The sequence below is a fragment of the Lissotriton vulgaris genome, chromosome 8 (assembly GCF_964263255.1).
Source record: "Lissotriton vulgaris chromosome 8, aLisVul1.2, whole genome shotgun sequence".
Taxonomy (NCBI): domain Eukaryota; kingdom Metazoa; phylum Chordata; class Amphibia; order Caudata; family Salamandridae; genus Lissotriton; species Lissotriton vulgaris.
In genome coordinates this window covers 655,457,915-655,474,506 of record NC_141696.1, presented here as the reverse complement: position 1 = coordinate 655,474,506, position 16,592 = coordinate 655,457,915, and the positions used below count along the sequence as shown (strand labels likewise).

The window sequence follows — 16,592 nt, the reverse complement described above, 5'->3', positions numbered from 1 at the left end:
ATAGTACCTAAAACAACGTCTCCAGCAGATTTCTTTGTCTTGCAAGACCGAGTTCCTGAAGCCATAGTCCTGGTGGCTGGATGCCCGCTTTCTGGAGCCAAGGGATGTGGCCCAGCCCGGCCTCCTCCGGCCCCGGACGGCCACAGACGGTCCCGCCCTTGTCCCGGGCTTCTCCCGGCGCGCTCCCGCTCGCTCCCGCGTAGCGGTGGAGCAAGCGTTTGTAAATAGATGGTGTGATTGGTGAAGGGGCGGGGCTTGCAGGGAGAGCGGCCCAGGTGTTTGCTGCCGGGCTATCAGGGACTCCTGGGATATGGAGTCCCTGACCACGCTGCTCGCAGCCCTGCAAGGCTTACCGGCACCCTTGGCGTCTGCACGCACTCCCGATGTTCCTCTGCTCCCAAACCAACGAAGCGGGACCCGCGGAGCGGGTCCGGCGAGGAGTAGCTGGGTCCACGCAGAGAAAGCTGTTCCACCAGCAAAACGGGCAGCAGGTACACACGAAGAGAGTCCCAAAGAGACAGTGGGAGCGCTGGCTTTTAGCTCCGTAGGTGAAGGGGCGGGGCTTGCAGGGAGAGCGGCCCAGGTGTTTGCTGCCGGGCTATCAGGGACTCCTGGGATATGGAGTCCCTGACCACGCTGCTCGCAGCCCTGCAAGGCTTACCGGCACCCTTGGCGTCTGCACGCACTCCCGATGTTCCTCTGCTCCCAAACCAACGAAGCGGGACCCGCGGAGCGGGTCCGGCGAGGAGTAGCTGGGTCCACGCAGAGAAAGCTGTTCCACCAGCAAAACGGGCAGCAGGTACACACGAAGAGAGTCCCAAAGAGACGGTGGGAGCGCTGGCTTTTAGCTCCGTAGGTGAAGGGGCGGGGCTTGCAGGGAGAGCGGCCCAGGTGTTTGCTGCCGGGCTATCAGGGACTCCTGGGATATGGAGTCCCTGACCACGCTGCTCGCAGCCCTGCAAGGCTTACCGGCACCCTTGGCGTCTGCACGCACTCCCGATGTTCCTCTGCTCCCAAACCAACGAAGCGGGACCCGCGGAGCGGGTCCGGCGAGGAGTAGCTGGGTCCACGCAGAGAAAGCTGTTCCACCAGCAAAACGGGCAGCAGGTACACACGAAGAGAGGGAAGAAGGAGATACTAGTCTTAATGAAAGTGTGCTGGAATGGGATGACATGTCTAGCGGCACAGAACTGTTGCAATCCAGCGTCAGTCATGAGAGTTCTTTTGCATTGAGAGACAGTCCAAGAAGTCGTTCTGTTGGCAGTGGGGATACTGTTCTGGCTCAAGAGGGCTCTGTGCTAGAAAACAATACAGAGGTGTCTGGGTCCACTGTTACAGGAGCGAGGGACACAGAAATCAATCACACTGGGGGATTGTCTTCCAGGGTGGGCAGAATCATCAATTTGCCGACAAAGTTTAAGGACTATGTTATGGAATAATCTTTTATTGTTTTTGATGGAGAAAGGGAGATGTTGTACTCGTTATATCTTGTCCTGGGGGGTTGTTAGACATATGTCTCAGTATGTTTTCCATTTCCATTAGGTAGCGTCACTCTGCGTCACTTGGAATGTTCTGATGTTATTTATGTGACGTCACTGTCATCTGTGTGACAGATGACAGCTGACTCCCGTTGTGATTACCTTTATTCCCGCTCCCTGCGGGCCCTTGTACTTATAATAAATCTTCATTTGACAACACATCTTCTCCTGTCGTGCTGTCACACTACACCATCCCAGATTCTGGAGCTTAATTAATGCAAAAAAAAAACACACACACAATATTTCAATTGTTAAAATAAGGTAACAAAGATGGCAGTACTTACAGTCCACTTCTTACCCGCACCGATTGAGTGTAAAAGTGAAGGTCCTTGCTGAGAACAGAATTCACAGCTTCTTCAAAGTATAGCTCTCTCCCTTCACACGAGTCCAAAGAAAAAAGACTGATCAAGGGCTCTGCAAAAACCTGTAAGCACACATGTACATTTAGAAATTGCCTGAGGTTATTCAAGCAGGCAAATTTCATCATGGCAAATTAGATATTTAAAATATAGTAAAACAGCAATATATTGTTTTATTTGCACAGTACAAATGCAAACAATTTATTCTAAATACCCCAACCAACATAAACCATCAATGCCAGTTCACAAATAATATAGGACACAGTACGTATGAATCATATAGGTCTCTTCTAATTCACCAAACTTCATACTGAGCATAAAATCGGTCACACAAAAAATCACATGGGTAAATAATGGAGCTCTCTCACGTTTTGCATTTAATTTGCAATACATCTTAACAATCAGTGTAAACAGAGGTTCTTTTGAAGACTCTCAGGTAATTACCAGAACACAAGGTAGAAAACTGAAACACTCCATTTCCACAAACTACAATCAGGATTTTTTTTTACAAGAGACACATTTTTGGCACTGGTACCGTGTTACATCTGATTCTTTAAGAGACTTCCTAACCTCACAGGAAACATCTCATAACCAAATTAAATAACCAACTTCGATAACGGTGGTATGAAGTGAGAAACCTCAATATATATAGAAGAAGCATTCTCAGTATGGTACCCTAATTATCATAATGTGCTTTTACCTAATCTGCGTAATTGTTTAATCTTGCTCATATGTTTATATGTATCTAAAGTGGCCTGCAGTATCCATACGGCAGTGGGTTGGTGTTACATGGAGCAAAACAAAATATTATAAAGCTGTAGGGGACAGTTGCACAATAAAAAACCAAAAGTATGGGAAGAAAGCAGACATAGTTGGTTTAATCATAAATTAAGAAATTATTTCAGTTGCTCACTTAATTTTGTATTCACCTTTAATTAAGGAACATACATTTATGCATGAATATAAAAGGATGGGAATGATACACTAGGAGAATATATGAAAAACACAAGATGTAGCAATACATTAAGGACTATAAGAAGCTGAGTAAGTAAAAACATCTCGGGGAGCACATGTATTTATATAAGGTAAAACAGGGAAAGACTAACAACAGGGTAAAGCTGAAACAAATAAAGCACCGTAAGGTGATATAAAACATTTAGTACAATAAAAATACACATACAACTCCAAATTCGTATACAATCAATCAATCAATACATTTGTAGACAGCACTAGTCACCTGTGAGGGTCTCAAGGCGCTGTAGGCGGGGGGAGTGGCAGGGGGTGCTGCTACTGCTCGAACAGCCAGGTCTTGAGGAGTCTCCTGAAGGCCAGCAGGTCCTGGGTCTGTCATAGGCGGATGGGCAGGGTGTTCCAGGTTTTAGCGGCGAGGTGGGAGAATGATCTGCCGCCGCCGGGGAGCCAGCGCAGGTCTTTCAGGTGGGCTGAGATGTGGCTGTAGGGGGGACGTCTAGGATGAGGCGAGCAGAGGCGTTCTGTATGCGTTGAAGTCGTTTCTGGAGATTGGCTGAGGTTCCTGCATAGAGGGCGTTGCCCTAGTCCAGTCTCCTGCTGACGAGGGCCGGGCTGACTGTCTTTCTGGTACCGCTGGGGATCCATCTGTAGATCTTGCGGAGCGTGGGGAGGGTATTGAAGCAGGAGGAGGAGACAGCGTTCACTTGCTGGGTCATCGACAATGCGGAATCCAGGATGACTCCCAGGTTGCGGGCGTGGTTACTGGGCGTCGGTGTAGCTCCCAGTGCGGTCAGCCACCATGAGTCGTCCCAGGCGGAGGGGGTGGATCCAATGATGAGGACCACCGTCTTGTCCGAGTTCAGTTTCAGGTGGCTGTTCATCATCCATTCGGCGATGGCCTTCATTCCTTCGTGGAGGTTGGATTTGGTGATGGTGGGGGCCTTGGTAAGGGAGTGGATCAGCTGGGTGTCGTCGGCGTATAAAACGATGTTGAGGTTGTGTGATCTGGCGATGCTAGCGAGGGGTGCCATGTAGATGTTGAAGGGTGTCGGGCTGAGGGACGATCCTTGGGGTACGCCGAAGATGATCTTGGTGTCTTCAGAGCGGAAAGGGGGGAGGCGGACACTTTGGGTTCTGCCGGTGAGGAAGGAGGTGGTCCAGTCCAGTGCTTTGTCGCGGATCCCTGCGTTGTGGAGGCATGTGCGAAGGGAGTGGTGGCAGACAGTGTCGAAGGCGGCCGAGAGGTCCAGGAGGATGAGGGCCGCGGTTTCTTCGTTTTCCATCATGGCCCTGAGTGCGGTTTCGGTGCAGTGGTTGCTGCAAAATCCGGATTGGAATGGGTTCAGGATGTTGTTCTTTTCGAGGAAGGAGGTCAGTTGCCTGTTGACAATCTTCTCGATGACTTTCGCCGGGAACAGGAGGAGGGATATGGGCCGGAAGTTCTGGAGGTCATTGGGGTCAGCTTTGGGTTTCTTGAGTAGGGCGTTGATCTCGGCATGCTTCCAGCTCTCCGGGAAGGTTGGTGTCTCGAAAGAGCTGTTGATGATCTTGCGGAGATGGGGTGCGATAGAGTAGCTTGCTTTGCTGAAGGTGTGGTGCGGGCAGGGGTCAGATGGAGAACCGGAGTGGATGGTGTTAATGATTTTGATGGTGTCTTCGTTGTTGGCGGGTGTCAAGGAGAGCAGGGGTCGATGTGGCTGGGGGGCAGTGAGTCTGAAGTTGCTGTGTCTGTCGCGGGGGCCTGGAGCCCTGAAGCTGTTGTGGATGTCTACGGTCTTGCAGTGGAAGAAGGTGGCTAGGGAGTCACAGAGGTCTTGTGATGGCAGGATGTTGTTGGAATTGGAGCTGGGGTTAGAGAGTTCCTTCACGATGTTGAAGAGCTCTTTGCTGTTGTGTGCGTTGTTGTCGACGTGTTCTTTGAAGGAGGTACTTTTGGCGGTTCGGATGAGTTGGTGGTGTCTGCTGGTGGCGCTCTTGTAGACTGGGTTGCTGTCCGGTGTTTGTTCATGGTGCCACTTCTTCTCGAGCCTGCGACAGGCCTGCTTGGATGCTTGTAGGTCGGCGGCGGTGAACCAGATGGCTTTTCTGTCTGTGCGTCTGTTCGAGGGTTTCTTGATCGGGGCGAGAGTGTTGGCACAGCGGTCGATGCATTGCCTGAGGTTGAGGGCGGCGGAGTTTGTGTCAGTAGTGTCCGTTGATGGGTTTTGGGTGAGGGTGGGGACTAGCTGGTCTTCGGTGACTTTCCACCAGCTGCGGTGGGGTACCCGTTGTGTGCAGTGGTGCGTGGTAGGCTTCTCAAAGGAGAAGTGGACGCAGCGGTGGTTGGACCAGTGGTGTCAGGTGGTGTGGCTGAAGGTGACATGGTTGCTGGCTGAGAAGATGGGGTCGAGAGTGTGTCCGGCGGAGGAGGTGGGAGTCGTAACAAACTGTTTGAGTCCGAGGTTGTCGAGCAGGGTGGTGGAGTTGCTGTCGTCGTTGTTTTTGAGGTGGAAGTTCAGGTGTCCGAGGAGGATGTAGTCCGTGGACGCAAGGGCATGCACGCTGATGAAGTCGGCGATGGAGTCGCTGAACTGCGGTCAGGGGCCTGGAGGTCTGTAGATGAGGGTTCCTCTGAGGGTGGTGTTGGGGTCGGTGTGGATCTGGAAGGGCATGTGTTCGGCGGTGATAAGTGAGTCGTCAGCGCTGGTCAAGATTCTGAGGGTATTCTAAATGATCATTTATTTCTAAGAACACTTTCATCCCATATGCCAAGTAATTTTTTATGATGAAAGCACATCCAGCTTATGTTCTTCCTTGGATACATTGTAGGATCTTTAAATCTTTTAATATTAAGAAAGAAGGGACAGATGTTACAGGAAAAATTATAATACAGCTCACAGGACAGTGCAATGTCAGGTCTTTCCTGCAAACCAAGAACAGGTGGTTAGACATGAGGAAATGTTGTACTGTTCCTACCAGTAGTGGACATCATTAAGATGTGTACCACTGAGTATCCTTAATACTCTTGAGCAATTTATGAGACTCAGACAAGTGGACTTCAAAACATATGGTTCTAAATAGACGCAGGATCAGTATTAGCTGGTTCATTAGGGAGTATGGGTTGGAGCCCCCCGCAATCCTGACAACCAACTGCTAATTAGTGCCTAAGCATGCTTCCATAACTGACTGGAATGTACACTTTTGGGTTGGTAAGGGGTGCATTCATCTTATATCCCCATATCACATGTGATAGCGTGAGGGATGAGTATGGTGTTTGCACTGCACAAACTTTGTGCAAATTTGAAACATTACTATGTCCACAAGAATGGACCTTTATCCCTAACAGAGGCTACAGCCATTCATTCAGCAATATATCAATGACAGTGAAGCAGAATATGCCCCACAGGAATTAAATATACCAATAATTTTGCAAACCATGAGGGTTTATCTACAAATTAGTAAAGTTATGATCTCAAATGGATTAGGTATAAATTAGTAGTCATCTAAATTCAGCATATATGAATATAATCGAAGCAATTCATTTCGCCAAATGTAAGTATACTTTATTAAATACAGTATATGAAAAGTAAGATAAAACTCTCTAAAGCTAAGCTAATGTTGTGGGTGAGTCAGTAACCTCAAGGCGATGGGATCAGGAAACATAGCACTGAAAGTAGAACCAAATTAAGGTTCCATTCAAGAAAAGGAGAAATATATTTGCTCTAGAAAGTAAGTCTATGAACAGAAGAAAAGGGAGAAATGGGTCAGAGAGAGAGGAAGGGACCTCCACCTGTAAAGATGGATGGGACAAATCCCCAGGGTAACTAAAAAGCTTCACACAGTTTAAACACAAAATGAAGTCTAAGAAATACATCCTACAAGTAAGAACCAATCATAAAAATCTGTGTTTCGACTGTACTTGGTGTCGGCCTCCGTCTCAAGGATAATACTATGCCATATTCTTCCATCATCACAACCTTCACAATATCTCACAAACAAGTATTCACCTCCTCTGCCTCCCATCCTGTGCAGGTGCTGAGGATTATTGTTCAACCAATTCAACTTCAATGAACATGACCTTCACACAAAAATTACTCAAATTTTAAATGAGAACATGGTGACATTTGGTGCCTAAAACAGAAAGTTATGCACACCAAGAAAAAATACAATGTTGACTTTAAAAGTAGACAAGCTCCTTGGCTCGCTCATGTCAATGTTAAGATGCAGTTATCCTAACTATAGTTAACCAAGAACATATAAATCACTTTGTTTACTAAATAGAAGTATAAAATAACATGAGCACACACATAAGTAATTGTTAAGCAAGTTAGAGGTCAACATTACATTAAGCACACATAAAGGATGGTGACATTTCATCATCAATTTCCCACATCTGATGGTTCATAGAGCCATCACAAACACCCACCAATTTGACCTTATGATAAATCAGAAAGCATTTGCTGTCCGTTGCTGCTTATGCCTAGATTCCTCTAGCTTCTTTAACTCAGTCAGAATAGACCCAATACGTCTCTCTTTCAATTCTATGTCTTCCATCTTTTTTTCCACTCCCTTGCCATCTGCTTATTTCTATCCACCTTTCTGTTCTGTACTCTTTTCCCCCTTCATCAACTTGCATTTCTTCATCATCAAAAACAAACTAATCGCATAAACTACAATAATCAATATAGGCCATAATATAGCATATAAAGGTCCACCACCAAATCTACTAAGCCAACTACTTATAGCAGGAAAGCCTTTCCCAATTGTTTTCCAAGCACCTGTCTCTTCCAACTCATTCAAGTCTTTAGATAGACTAGTAATAATCTTTACATACTTGTTGATTTCCTTCCTCTTATCTGGCACATAAGTGCAGCATTGCTGGGCACATAGTACTTTACAAATCCCATCCTCTTTTGCAAGCAAAATACCTGAAGTTAATCTATTTTGAAAAGCCATGGTGCTCGTTGCTATCAATTCTGAATTAATGGCACCTCCTACACCTGCCTCATACACCTGCTCTATCAGCTTTTAGCCTGTCAACTAAAGTGGGCAACTTTCTAATTTTCACAACATTCAAAATCATACCTTGAAGTAATTAAACACCAATAATATCACCCACTAATTGTAAGGCGCTGCAAACAGATATCCCATGAGTGGCTTTATTCTTAACTTCTAATCCATCTACATGATACACGTTTGGAAACACTAATCCCATTTAACAACTACCCACCCATTTAGAAGGCAACCGGAAATAGGCATTGGTCCCACATATGTAATACACTCCAGGGATTGTGGGGTCTCTTCCAGCCACTACTCCTTCAACACACTTATTCTGTCTTACCTCTAAAGCATTCTTAACCTATCGTTCTGATCTTATAAAACAGAACTTACTTATCTAGGCTTAATCTAGGATATATTCCTGTGTCTTTTAATTCCTGTTCTTCCGTTACTCAACTAGTAGCCTTACTATTCGCTGAATCCATTACAATCTGTTTCCTTTCGCATCAAATTCTTTCTTTCGCCTTGAATTTTCCACAAAATCCTTTTCATTTCTGTTCATCATACAAGTCCTTTGTTGTTGGGTTGAAACACCAACATTTTGTACTGCCTGGATTAAATAGACTGTCTGCATAGATGCAATGTTAATTTAAGCAATTACCTCTGTTTAGAGTGGATATGTTTTTGCTATGCAATAGGATTTAAAGACCGGTATTGTTGTAAAAGAGATTGTCTATGCCAGTGTTCTTCAATCTGTGGGGCGCGCCCCACTGGGGGGGCGTGACACCTGCCCAGGGGCGGCGCGCACTCCACTTCAATTTGACCTTTGTGCCCTGCAGTCATCTGTCTGTCCCTGCAAGTCTACTTGAAGCACTCGGACTCCGGTATCTGGAAGGGGGAGGGAGGGGAGATCGATAGCGCAGGAGGTGCCCGTTCTTTTGTTATGGTAACTCTCCCAGGAGGGGGTTAATCACAGAGCTGACAGCTTCAGCTTCAGTGGGACACGCTTTTGGTTTTTAGCAGAGGAGACCCCTCGCCTCCCACTGCACCTGAAGCATGTCAGCTCTGTGAATTAACCCCCTCCTGGGAGAGTTAGCTCTTCCCAGAACGGAGACAAAGTTTCCAGGGACATAATGTTTCGTTTACTTTCTCTTGTATTTGTTTGCTCATGATTGTCACTTTTGCCTCATGTAATTTAGCGTTTGCTTTTGTAATTTGTTCACTTGTAATGTTCTCTCATGTATCAGTTCTGTTCCTATTGTGAAGCACCCCTTCGGGTAAAGTCTGCGCTATATAAAAACGCATAAATAAATAAAGGGATTGGGTGGGGGGGGACTGAAAGTGCCAGCTCTATTCCAGTCTTGCCTCATGACCTTGAATCATTTTAAAACACAATGTTGTAAATATCGTTTTTCAACCATTCATTTTTAATGTGTAAAAGTCTATTACATACATTTTACAGACAAAATGTGTTTATGCGTCATGCGACTTCCATATAAAAAGTTTATTTTAGACCAATACATGACCTCACATATGAGAAATAGAAGGTGGTGACAGATTATTTACAGTACTATTAGTGAACTGCTGTTGTGTCACATACTGAAAACAGACATCACTATCCCTGAATATCCGATGTACACACATTTAGTATTTGACCAAAGAAGGCATGAAAGAGCAGAGACTTGATCATTAAATCAAAGCTGGTCCGAACAGGGGCCCCAAAAATACATTTGGCCCACAGGCCCCAAAATCCTTAAAATGTCCCTGAAAGTTTATTTTAAAATTACACAGGCAGGCTTATAAATAAGAATTATGTATTCATTTGAGCTGTGTAATAAGCCTCTGTCATTTCACCACACCCACCTACTCACAAACCTGCAGTTTACTAAGCACTCTTATTGTATTGAATGTTATTCGCTGAATATGCCCGGAATGTGCGTGTGGCGGTCGAGTCCAAACATTTCTGTCAGGTGGTGGGAGGGCCCAACATCTAAAAAAAATCAGCTGGGGGGCTCAACCTACAAAAGTTTGAAGACCTCTGGTCTATGCTATGGGTCTTTCCCCCTTTTTACATTTTGTAGAAATTCACTCTCAAGCATTCTTTCTGAGCACGTTATTGCACTTATTGGAGCGACTACTATATGCAAACATTGTATTTATACTGTTGACTGTCAATACAATCTGAATTTCATTCATTTAAGTGTATTTCTCTTTATGTGTTGTAATTTCTGAGTACCCTTCCCTTTTCGAAGAAGTGATACCTACCCCTGTCCTGTACATAGGTGGCTTTCATTTGGATTAAGTCAGGATATGTTAATTGATTTAACCTATCCAAGGTGTCCGATAGGACGATTTCTTGTATGTATCGCACTGTATCCATGTCCTTCGGCTTTGTGTGTCACACCTCGGTGACCATCTACTCTAACAGCACTGTCCTGATCCAAGCCAACAAGGCCAACCTGGAGGCTTTTGACCTCCCTCTCTACTAACAAACAGCACCCACACACTACCCCCCCACTCACCGCTCCATACCCACCGGGGAAGTCAATCCCTCATACTGAACTTTCCCCCCATTCCGCCTCCGGTTATCACAACCACCGTAGCGCATCCTCTGACCATCGGCAATCCCCCCACCTCCAATGACATGGCCACCCCCTGCTATACCTCTTCATCCAGAGCAACCCCCGGCGCGGAATCCCCGCATCCGGTTCCGGGCGACCGCAACCAACACCCCAAGCCTCTCTTTCCCGTCATCTACACCCTAGCAAGAAAAATAGACTACCTCATCTAGATCCCTCACATCATACCTCACATCCCATAACCCAAACTGACATCTACTAACAACAAAAGTCAACACAACTCTGCCAGCGCACCTCCACGCCGAAGAGATCACTCCCAACTCCAACCCACCCCGTCAAGAAGAGACAGATTACCTCCTCGCCCGTATTGAAAGCCAACTCTCCACCTTATTACAGGGTCTGAATCTGATCCTAACCAACCTCTTGTCACTCTACAACCCCCCCCAACACCAACTCCAGCCCCATCTCCCCCCCCCCCACACCCACCTTAGGCCTCCCAACCCCTGTCTCCCAATCAGGCAGTTCACCCTCCATATTCCCAGGCCTCGTGACCTAAGAGGGCTATGGAAGCCATGTCCCCGGAGGAAGCAATCGAGCTGGCCTCCTCTTACATCACCCCTCCAACCCACGCCCTGCAATCCGCAATCCAGGTAATCACTGGGATCAGAAATGATCACTCTGTCCAGAAACCACTCAGACCCCCAGCCTCCCTCATCACCATCCCTACGGAACCAAATAAAGAGACTACCCGCACTAACTTCATGCTCATAAACTGCAGGTCTGCCACGAAACATGCTACAGAGCTGGCAGAATCCATTCTCAACCATGACATTGACATAGCCTTCATCACCGAGACCTGGCTCAATGACTCCTCTCCTCCGATCCTGGATGTTCTCGTACCCCCGGGTTTCTCTATCATCAATAAAGATAGAAAAGACAAAAAAGGTGGAGGCGTGAGAATTATCCACAACAATAATCTATCGGTGTCCAAAACCAATATCATTTACAACTCCTTCGTATGCCTAACCGCTAACATCAAAACCACCAAACAATAATCTAGTGCACTACCACCTCCTGTACCATCCTCCAGGGAACACCACCACGTTCACGGAACACCTATCAGACCTAATCACACACTGCTCTCTCCGAGATACTAACATCATCATTCTAGGCGACCTTAACCTCCACTGGAATGATATGAACAGTGTTCCAGTACAAAACCTAAATGACCTACTCCACACCAGCAACCTCACCCAGCACTGCTCAAAAGAAACCAACAACAAAGGAGCAATCCTGGATGCCATCATCGCCAAACATGACGCAATCACTATAGACCACTTCCATTTGTGACGCCAGACGCTGGAAGTTCGCCGACCGGAGCTACTGTGCAGTAAACATCAGAAAACAGCAGCAATTTTCTATATCTACGCCGTGACGGATTCATCCATCTGTACCGGCCCCAATTTCTCAGACCATGGGCTGCACACCAGGTCCCGTGACGGTGTATTCAAATTATCAAAACACCCGTTCTAGCTCCGTGACGCTTGTCTGTTTATACAGTTAAAGAGACAACGTGGTCTTTATTCATGACCCTTTTTTAATTTATGGTGTATCTTTGAAGATATCACAGATAAGGATTATCGTTATAGAACAGCTTCTCAAAATCATATCTATTGAGAATTACATCCCTTCAGACAATATAGCAGAGCCATTCATGTCTTGCTGTGTTTTCATGTTCTAAAATGTATTCCTTTTAGAAATTTATCATGTCCACCTAACATTGCAGGACCACCTCAGTTTTGCACGTTCTCACATAATACAAGTGTGGTAATTTCCTGAAGAAGGCGTTTGTTACGCCGAAACGCCCGTCGATAATTACTACCTTATTTTTTTATTTGTTTTTTAAACAAAGGTTTTTAATGAAGATTCTAATGTATTGTTTAAGATAAATGGATTTGATGCTATGTTTTGATTTACTTATTTATATCATTGTAGTAGTTATATAACATATAATAAAATATACTGCATTTTTTAGACATTGTTTTCCTCCATATAGTACTGTTCTTATTAACCGATAATTGCCTAGGAAATATATTTTTTTGTATTGTTGTTTTCCCTGTCCTTGGAATTTTATGACTTAGAATTCAGGGGGCCTTTGATATTCACTAGCAATCACTATAGATCACATCCTTCCGGTCGACTGGTCAGACCATCACCTTATCCTATTACACCTCCCTCAACAGACCTTGCCTCTTCCCTCCATCTCAGACCCCCCTCATGGTTGAGAAACATACCGCAGGTCAACACAAATGAGTTAGAAAAGAAAATATCGTCCCTCCTGCCCAGCTCCCCGGAAGGCCTCTCAACTGAAGAACTCACATCCCACTATAATGTTACCATGTCCTCCATCCTAGACGAACTAGCCCCCTTGAAACTGAAAAAACCCAGGAACATACCCTCCAGATCCTGGTTCAACAAGGACATTAATGAGGAAAGAAGGCACCTCTGAGTCTCAGAAAGTCTCTGGAGAAAGAATCTCTCCTCCAGCCGATACGATGAACTAAGAGCAGCAAGAAGAAAGTACAAACAACATATCAATAATAACATATCCAACTTTTTCTGCATCGCGGTGGACAAGGCGAAAAAACAGACCTAGAGAGCTCTTTGACATCATCAAAAAACAAACGTCCAAGCCAGCGACATCCCTTGTCCAGCCCTCTAAATCCCTATGTGACAACTTCGCCAACTTCTTTAATCAAAAAATCACCATGATCGAACTTTCACTGAACATTAACCTCCAACCCCCCCCGACAAAGAGTGCTCTCCAACAATCGAAACTACCACGAGAAGGCGACCGGCAACAACCTGGTCTTCCTTCGACCCCATCACTGAATCTGAGATCCTCAATTTAATGTCCTCCTCCAAGCCATCGTCTCACATCCTCGACCCCATACCCTCTCAAATGGTCAAAGAACTGAAACTCACCCTGGCTCCACTTTGCTGCGAAATATGAAACAGCTTCCTAAAAACTGGCATCATACCAGATTGCCTTAAAGTCGGCCAAGTCACTCCTCTTCTGAAGAAACCAGGCTTAGACTCAACCGACCTAAATAATTTCAGACCTGTCTCCAATCTCCCCTTCCTTGCCTAAATCCTAGAAAAATGCGTTCTCCGTCAACTGAACAAACATATTGACAACATTAATTTGCTAGACCATTACCAATCAGGCTTTAGAAAAGGCTATAGCACCGAAACTGCAATCCTCAACATCATGGACGACATATTCAACTCCCTCGACTCAGACCACTGCTGTCTACTCATCCTCCTAGACTTGTCAGCAGCCTTTGACACTGTAGACCATAGTCTTCTCATCAAAGCTCTCAAAGAGCGGGTAGGTGCAGGCAAAGTGGTCCTACAATGGTTCTCCTCCTTCTTCCAAAACCGCTCCCAAAGAGTAACAATCAAATCCTTTACCTCCGAACTCCTCCCCGTGAACAGAGGTGTCCCTCAAGAATCCATTCTCTCCCCCAACTGTTCAACATATATATGGAACCCCTCACCTCCATTCTGAAAAAAGCGAACATCCCTTTTCATCTATATGCAGATGACACCCAAATCTACTTGGAAACTTCCTCTTTTAACGACATCCGAAGACTCAACAATATTCTCAGAGAAGTTTAAGAATCGCTATCAACGAACCACTTGAAACTCAATCAGGGAAAAACTGAGATACTCCTCATCTCCAACAAGGAAGAAAACCCGCAAATTGTTGAATGGCTGAAAGCTATTGATGCTTTCAACGGTAATCTCACCCTGGCAACCTCGGTCAAATCACTGGGAATCACCCTTGACCACAATTTATCCATGACCATTCACATCAAGAACTCCGCCAAGAGCACTTTCCTCAATCTGAAGCTCCTCAACAAAATCAAACCCCACACGCCATCCCAGTCGACATCAGAACCACCCCCTCCTTTCCAAAATTCAAAAGCCTCCTAAAAACCCTTTACCTCAACCGCGCCTTCCCGAACGCAATTATGTGACGCACACGCCTCCACTTGGCAGTTATCTGAGATCGCGCCCCCACTCGGCAGACATCAGACATTGCTAACCACTACCTACCTCATGCCCTCTCCCCGAACTCTCAGCCCCTGGGTCGGCACCGCTTAGAGAAAATTCCAGCATAAGGCTTGCTTTCCCTAGGCTTTGAGACTACCTCTTGACCCCTCTACCTCAATTGCTACTCCTCGGATCCCTCGACCTCTCTATCTCAATGACAAACCTCTGACGCTCAGCAGAACTCTAAAGTTTGAACTCTTCTGTATTTGCCTACCATGCTACTGTCCTCTATTTTGCCTCCTCTTCATCATATTGTAAAGCGCTCCGATACACTCGGGTCTGGCTAGTGCTATAGAAAACCTCTAAATAAATAATACATGGGTAGCAGAGTAATCCCAGACTTCTCCTTTACAGAGTCATTTAAGTTTGATGGCAAGTCCTCTTTTGTCAAAATAGGAAATAGCCCATCTTCGGAATTTTGAGTGCCTAATTTAAAATCTTCAGCATGTGTATGAAGCGAAACACCATCTAGAGTACAGTAAATCACAAAGCTAAGTTTACAGAGCAAATCTCGGCCCAACAAAATAACAATGGCTTGAATCACAGATCACAAACTGATGTTCCTCTTCAAAGGGACCTAGACATACTAAGATTAACAATCTGCTTGTTTGCAATACCTATATAGGCTTCATTATTAAATTACATATGGACAATTATGCCCAAGTTAGATGGGACATGGCAGGTAATACAACCAAAAAGTTTCTAGTGGAAAAGGGGGCAAGACAGGGGTGCATTCTCGCACCTACCCTGTTTTCAATATACATCAATGGTGTCTTGAAATATTTTGATAACTATCCTACTGCCGTCCCCAGCTTAGTGGGTTCAAAGATCCCTCTACTGATGTTTGCTGACGACACCTTGATTTTATCTAAAACAAGACAGGGCCTTCAACGTGCCCTCTCAAAGTTTGAGGAGTTCTGTGCAGACCATGAGCTGGTTGTCAATGTTGACAAAACCAAGTTCATGGTCTTCCAGAACTCAAACAAGGTCGTCGGTAGGGTCAGTACGAGGGAAGGTGTCCAGGAGCTAACATCCAATTTTTCATATTTGGGGGTAACAATTGATAATAAGTTGACTTGGAAGCCCCAAATAGATTGTCTCACAGTAAGACATGCCCAATTGTCGGGTGCTTTGTTAAAAGAACACAGATGTTCCCATACCAAACCCATTGCACCAGTATTACAGATATACAATACCAAAATAGGTGCCTCCATCCTCTATGGTGCCGAATTGTGGGGTCATCTTAACTTAGATTCTCTAGTGATGGCTCAAAATAAATTTTTAAGATCCCTGATAGGCCTCCCTCAATCCACACCACTGATCCCCCTGTACTTGGATGTGGGATGTCATTCTATTAGGGACATAGCAAGGTTTAGACAAATTGCATATTGGAGACAAATTTGGGTGACTCCGGAGCTAGACAACTATGCCCAAGCAGTATTGGAAGTTAGGGAGCTGGATGTAAGTAACAAACTAGCGTGGTTTAGGTGTGTTAAAAACTTCTTTTTTGAGATGGGCCTAAGCCAGCTGTGGACACGTCTGGCAGGAAGTACTTTTCCCAGCAAGCGTGAGCTAAAGGCGGCTTACTGGCACCTGATTTACACCAAGAGGTTTTCTTCAGTCCGTACTTCTTCCCTGTCTAGTACCTTTGTTGAAACCAAACACGAACCACTATTATAATCATACTGGGACTTAATCACTTCCACACGTGATAATTATTCCATCAGTTTTGAGTGGGGACCCTAGTGACGAGGGTCTTCACTTCAAAATGGTCCAATTCTGATGTGTCTAATACTAGATGTCCGTTTTGTCCAGAGAGACCAGACTCTGTGGCCCACATACTTTTTGCCTGTCCAGCCAACAGAATTCCAAGGCGATGTTGGCTGAAATCGATTTTCTTGTGACTGGGTACAAGGCTACACAACGAGGCATTTAGAATACTTAAAATAGCAGTAGATGGTCCCACTGTGATCTCTATAGCTAAGTTTATGGGCTGGGTTTGGGTGATCCGTTGGAAAGAAGAGAGGTATTGATTAAAACTAACACCC

At 45.4% G+C, this 16,592-nt stretch overlaps 1 protein-coding gene across 1 annotated transcript in view; it reads right to left on the bottom strand.

The window, feature by feature from the left end:
• Positions 1 to 16,592, bottom strand: part of CRYBG3 (crystallin beta-gamma domain containing 3) — a 1,124,543-nt gene that overhangs the window by 402,628 nt on the left and 705,323 nt on the right. Inside the window, exon 16 of the mRNA XM_086936146.1 lies at positions 1,823 to 1,962. Coding sequence (XP_086792272.1) covers positions 1,823 to 1,962 — 140 coding nt within the window. The remainder of the gene's footprint in view (positions 1 to 1,822; positions 1,963 to 16,592) is intronic.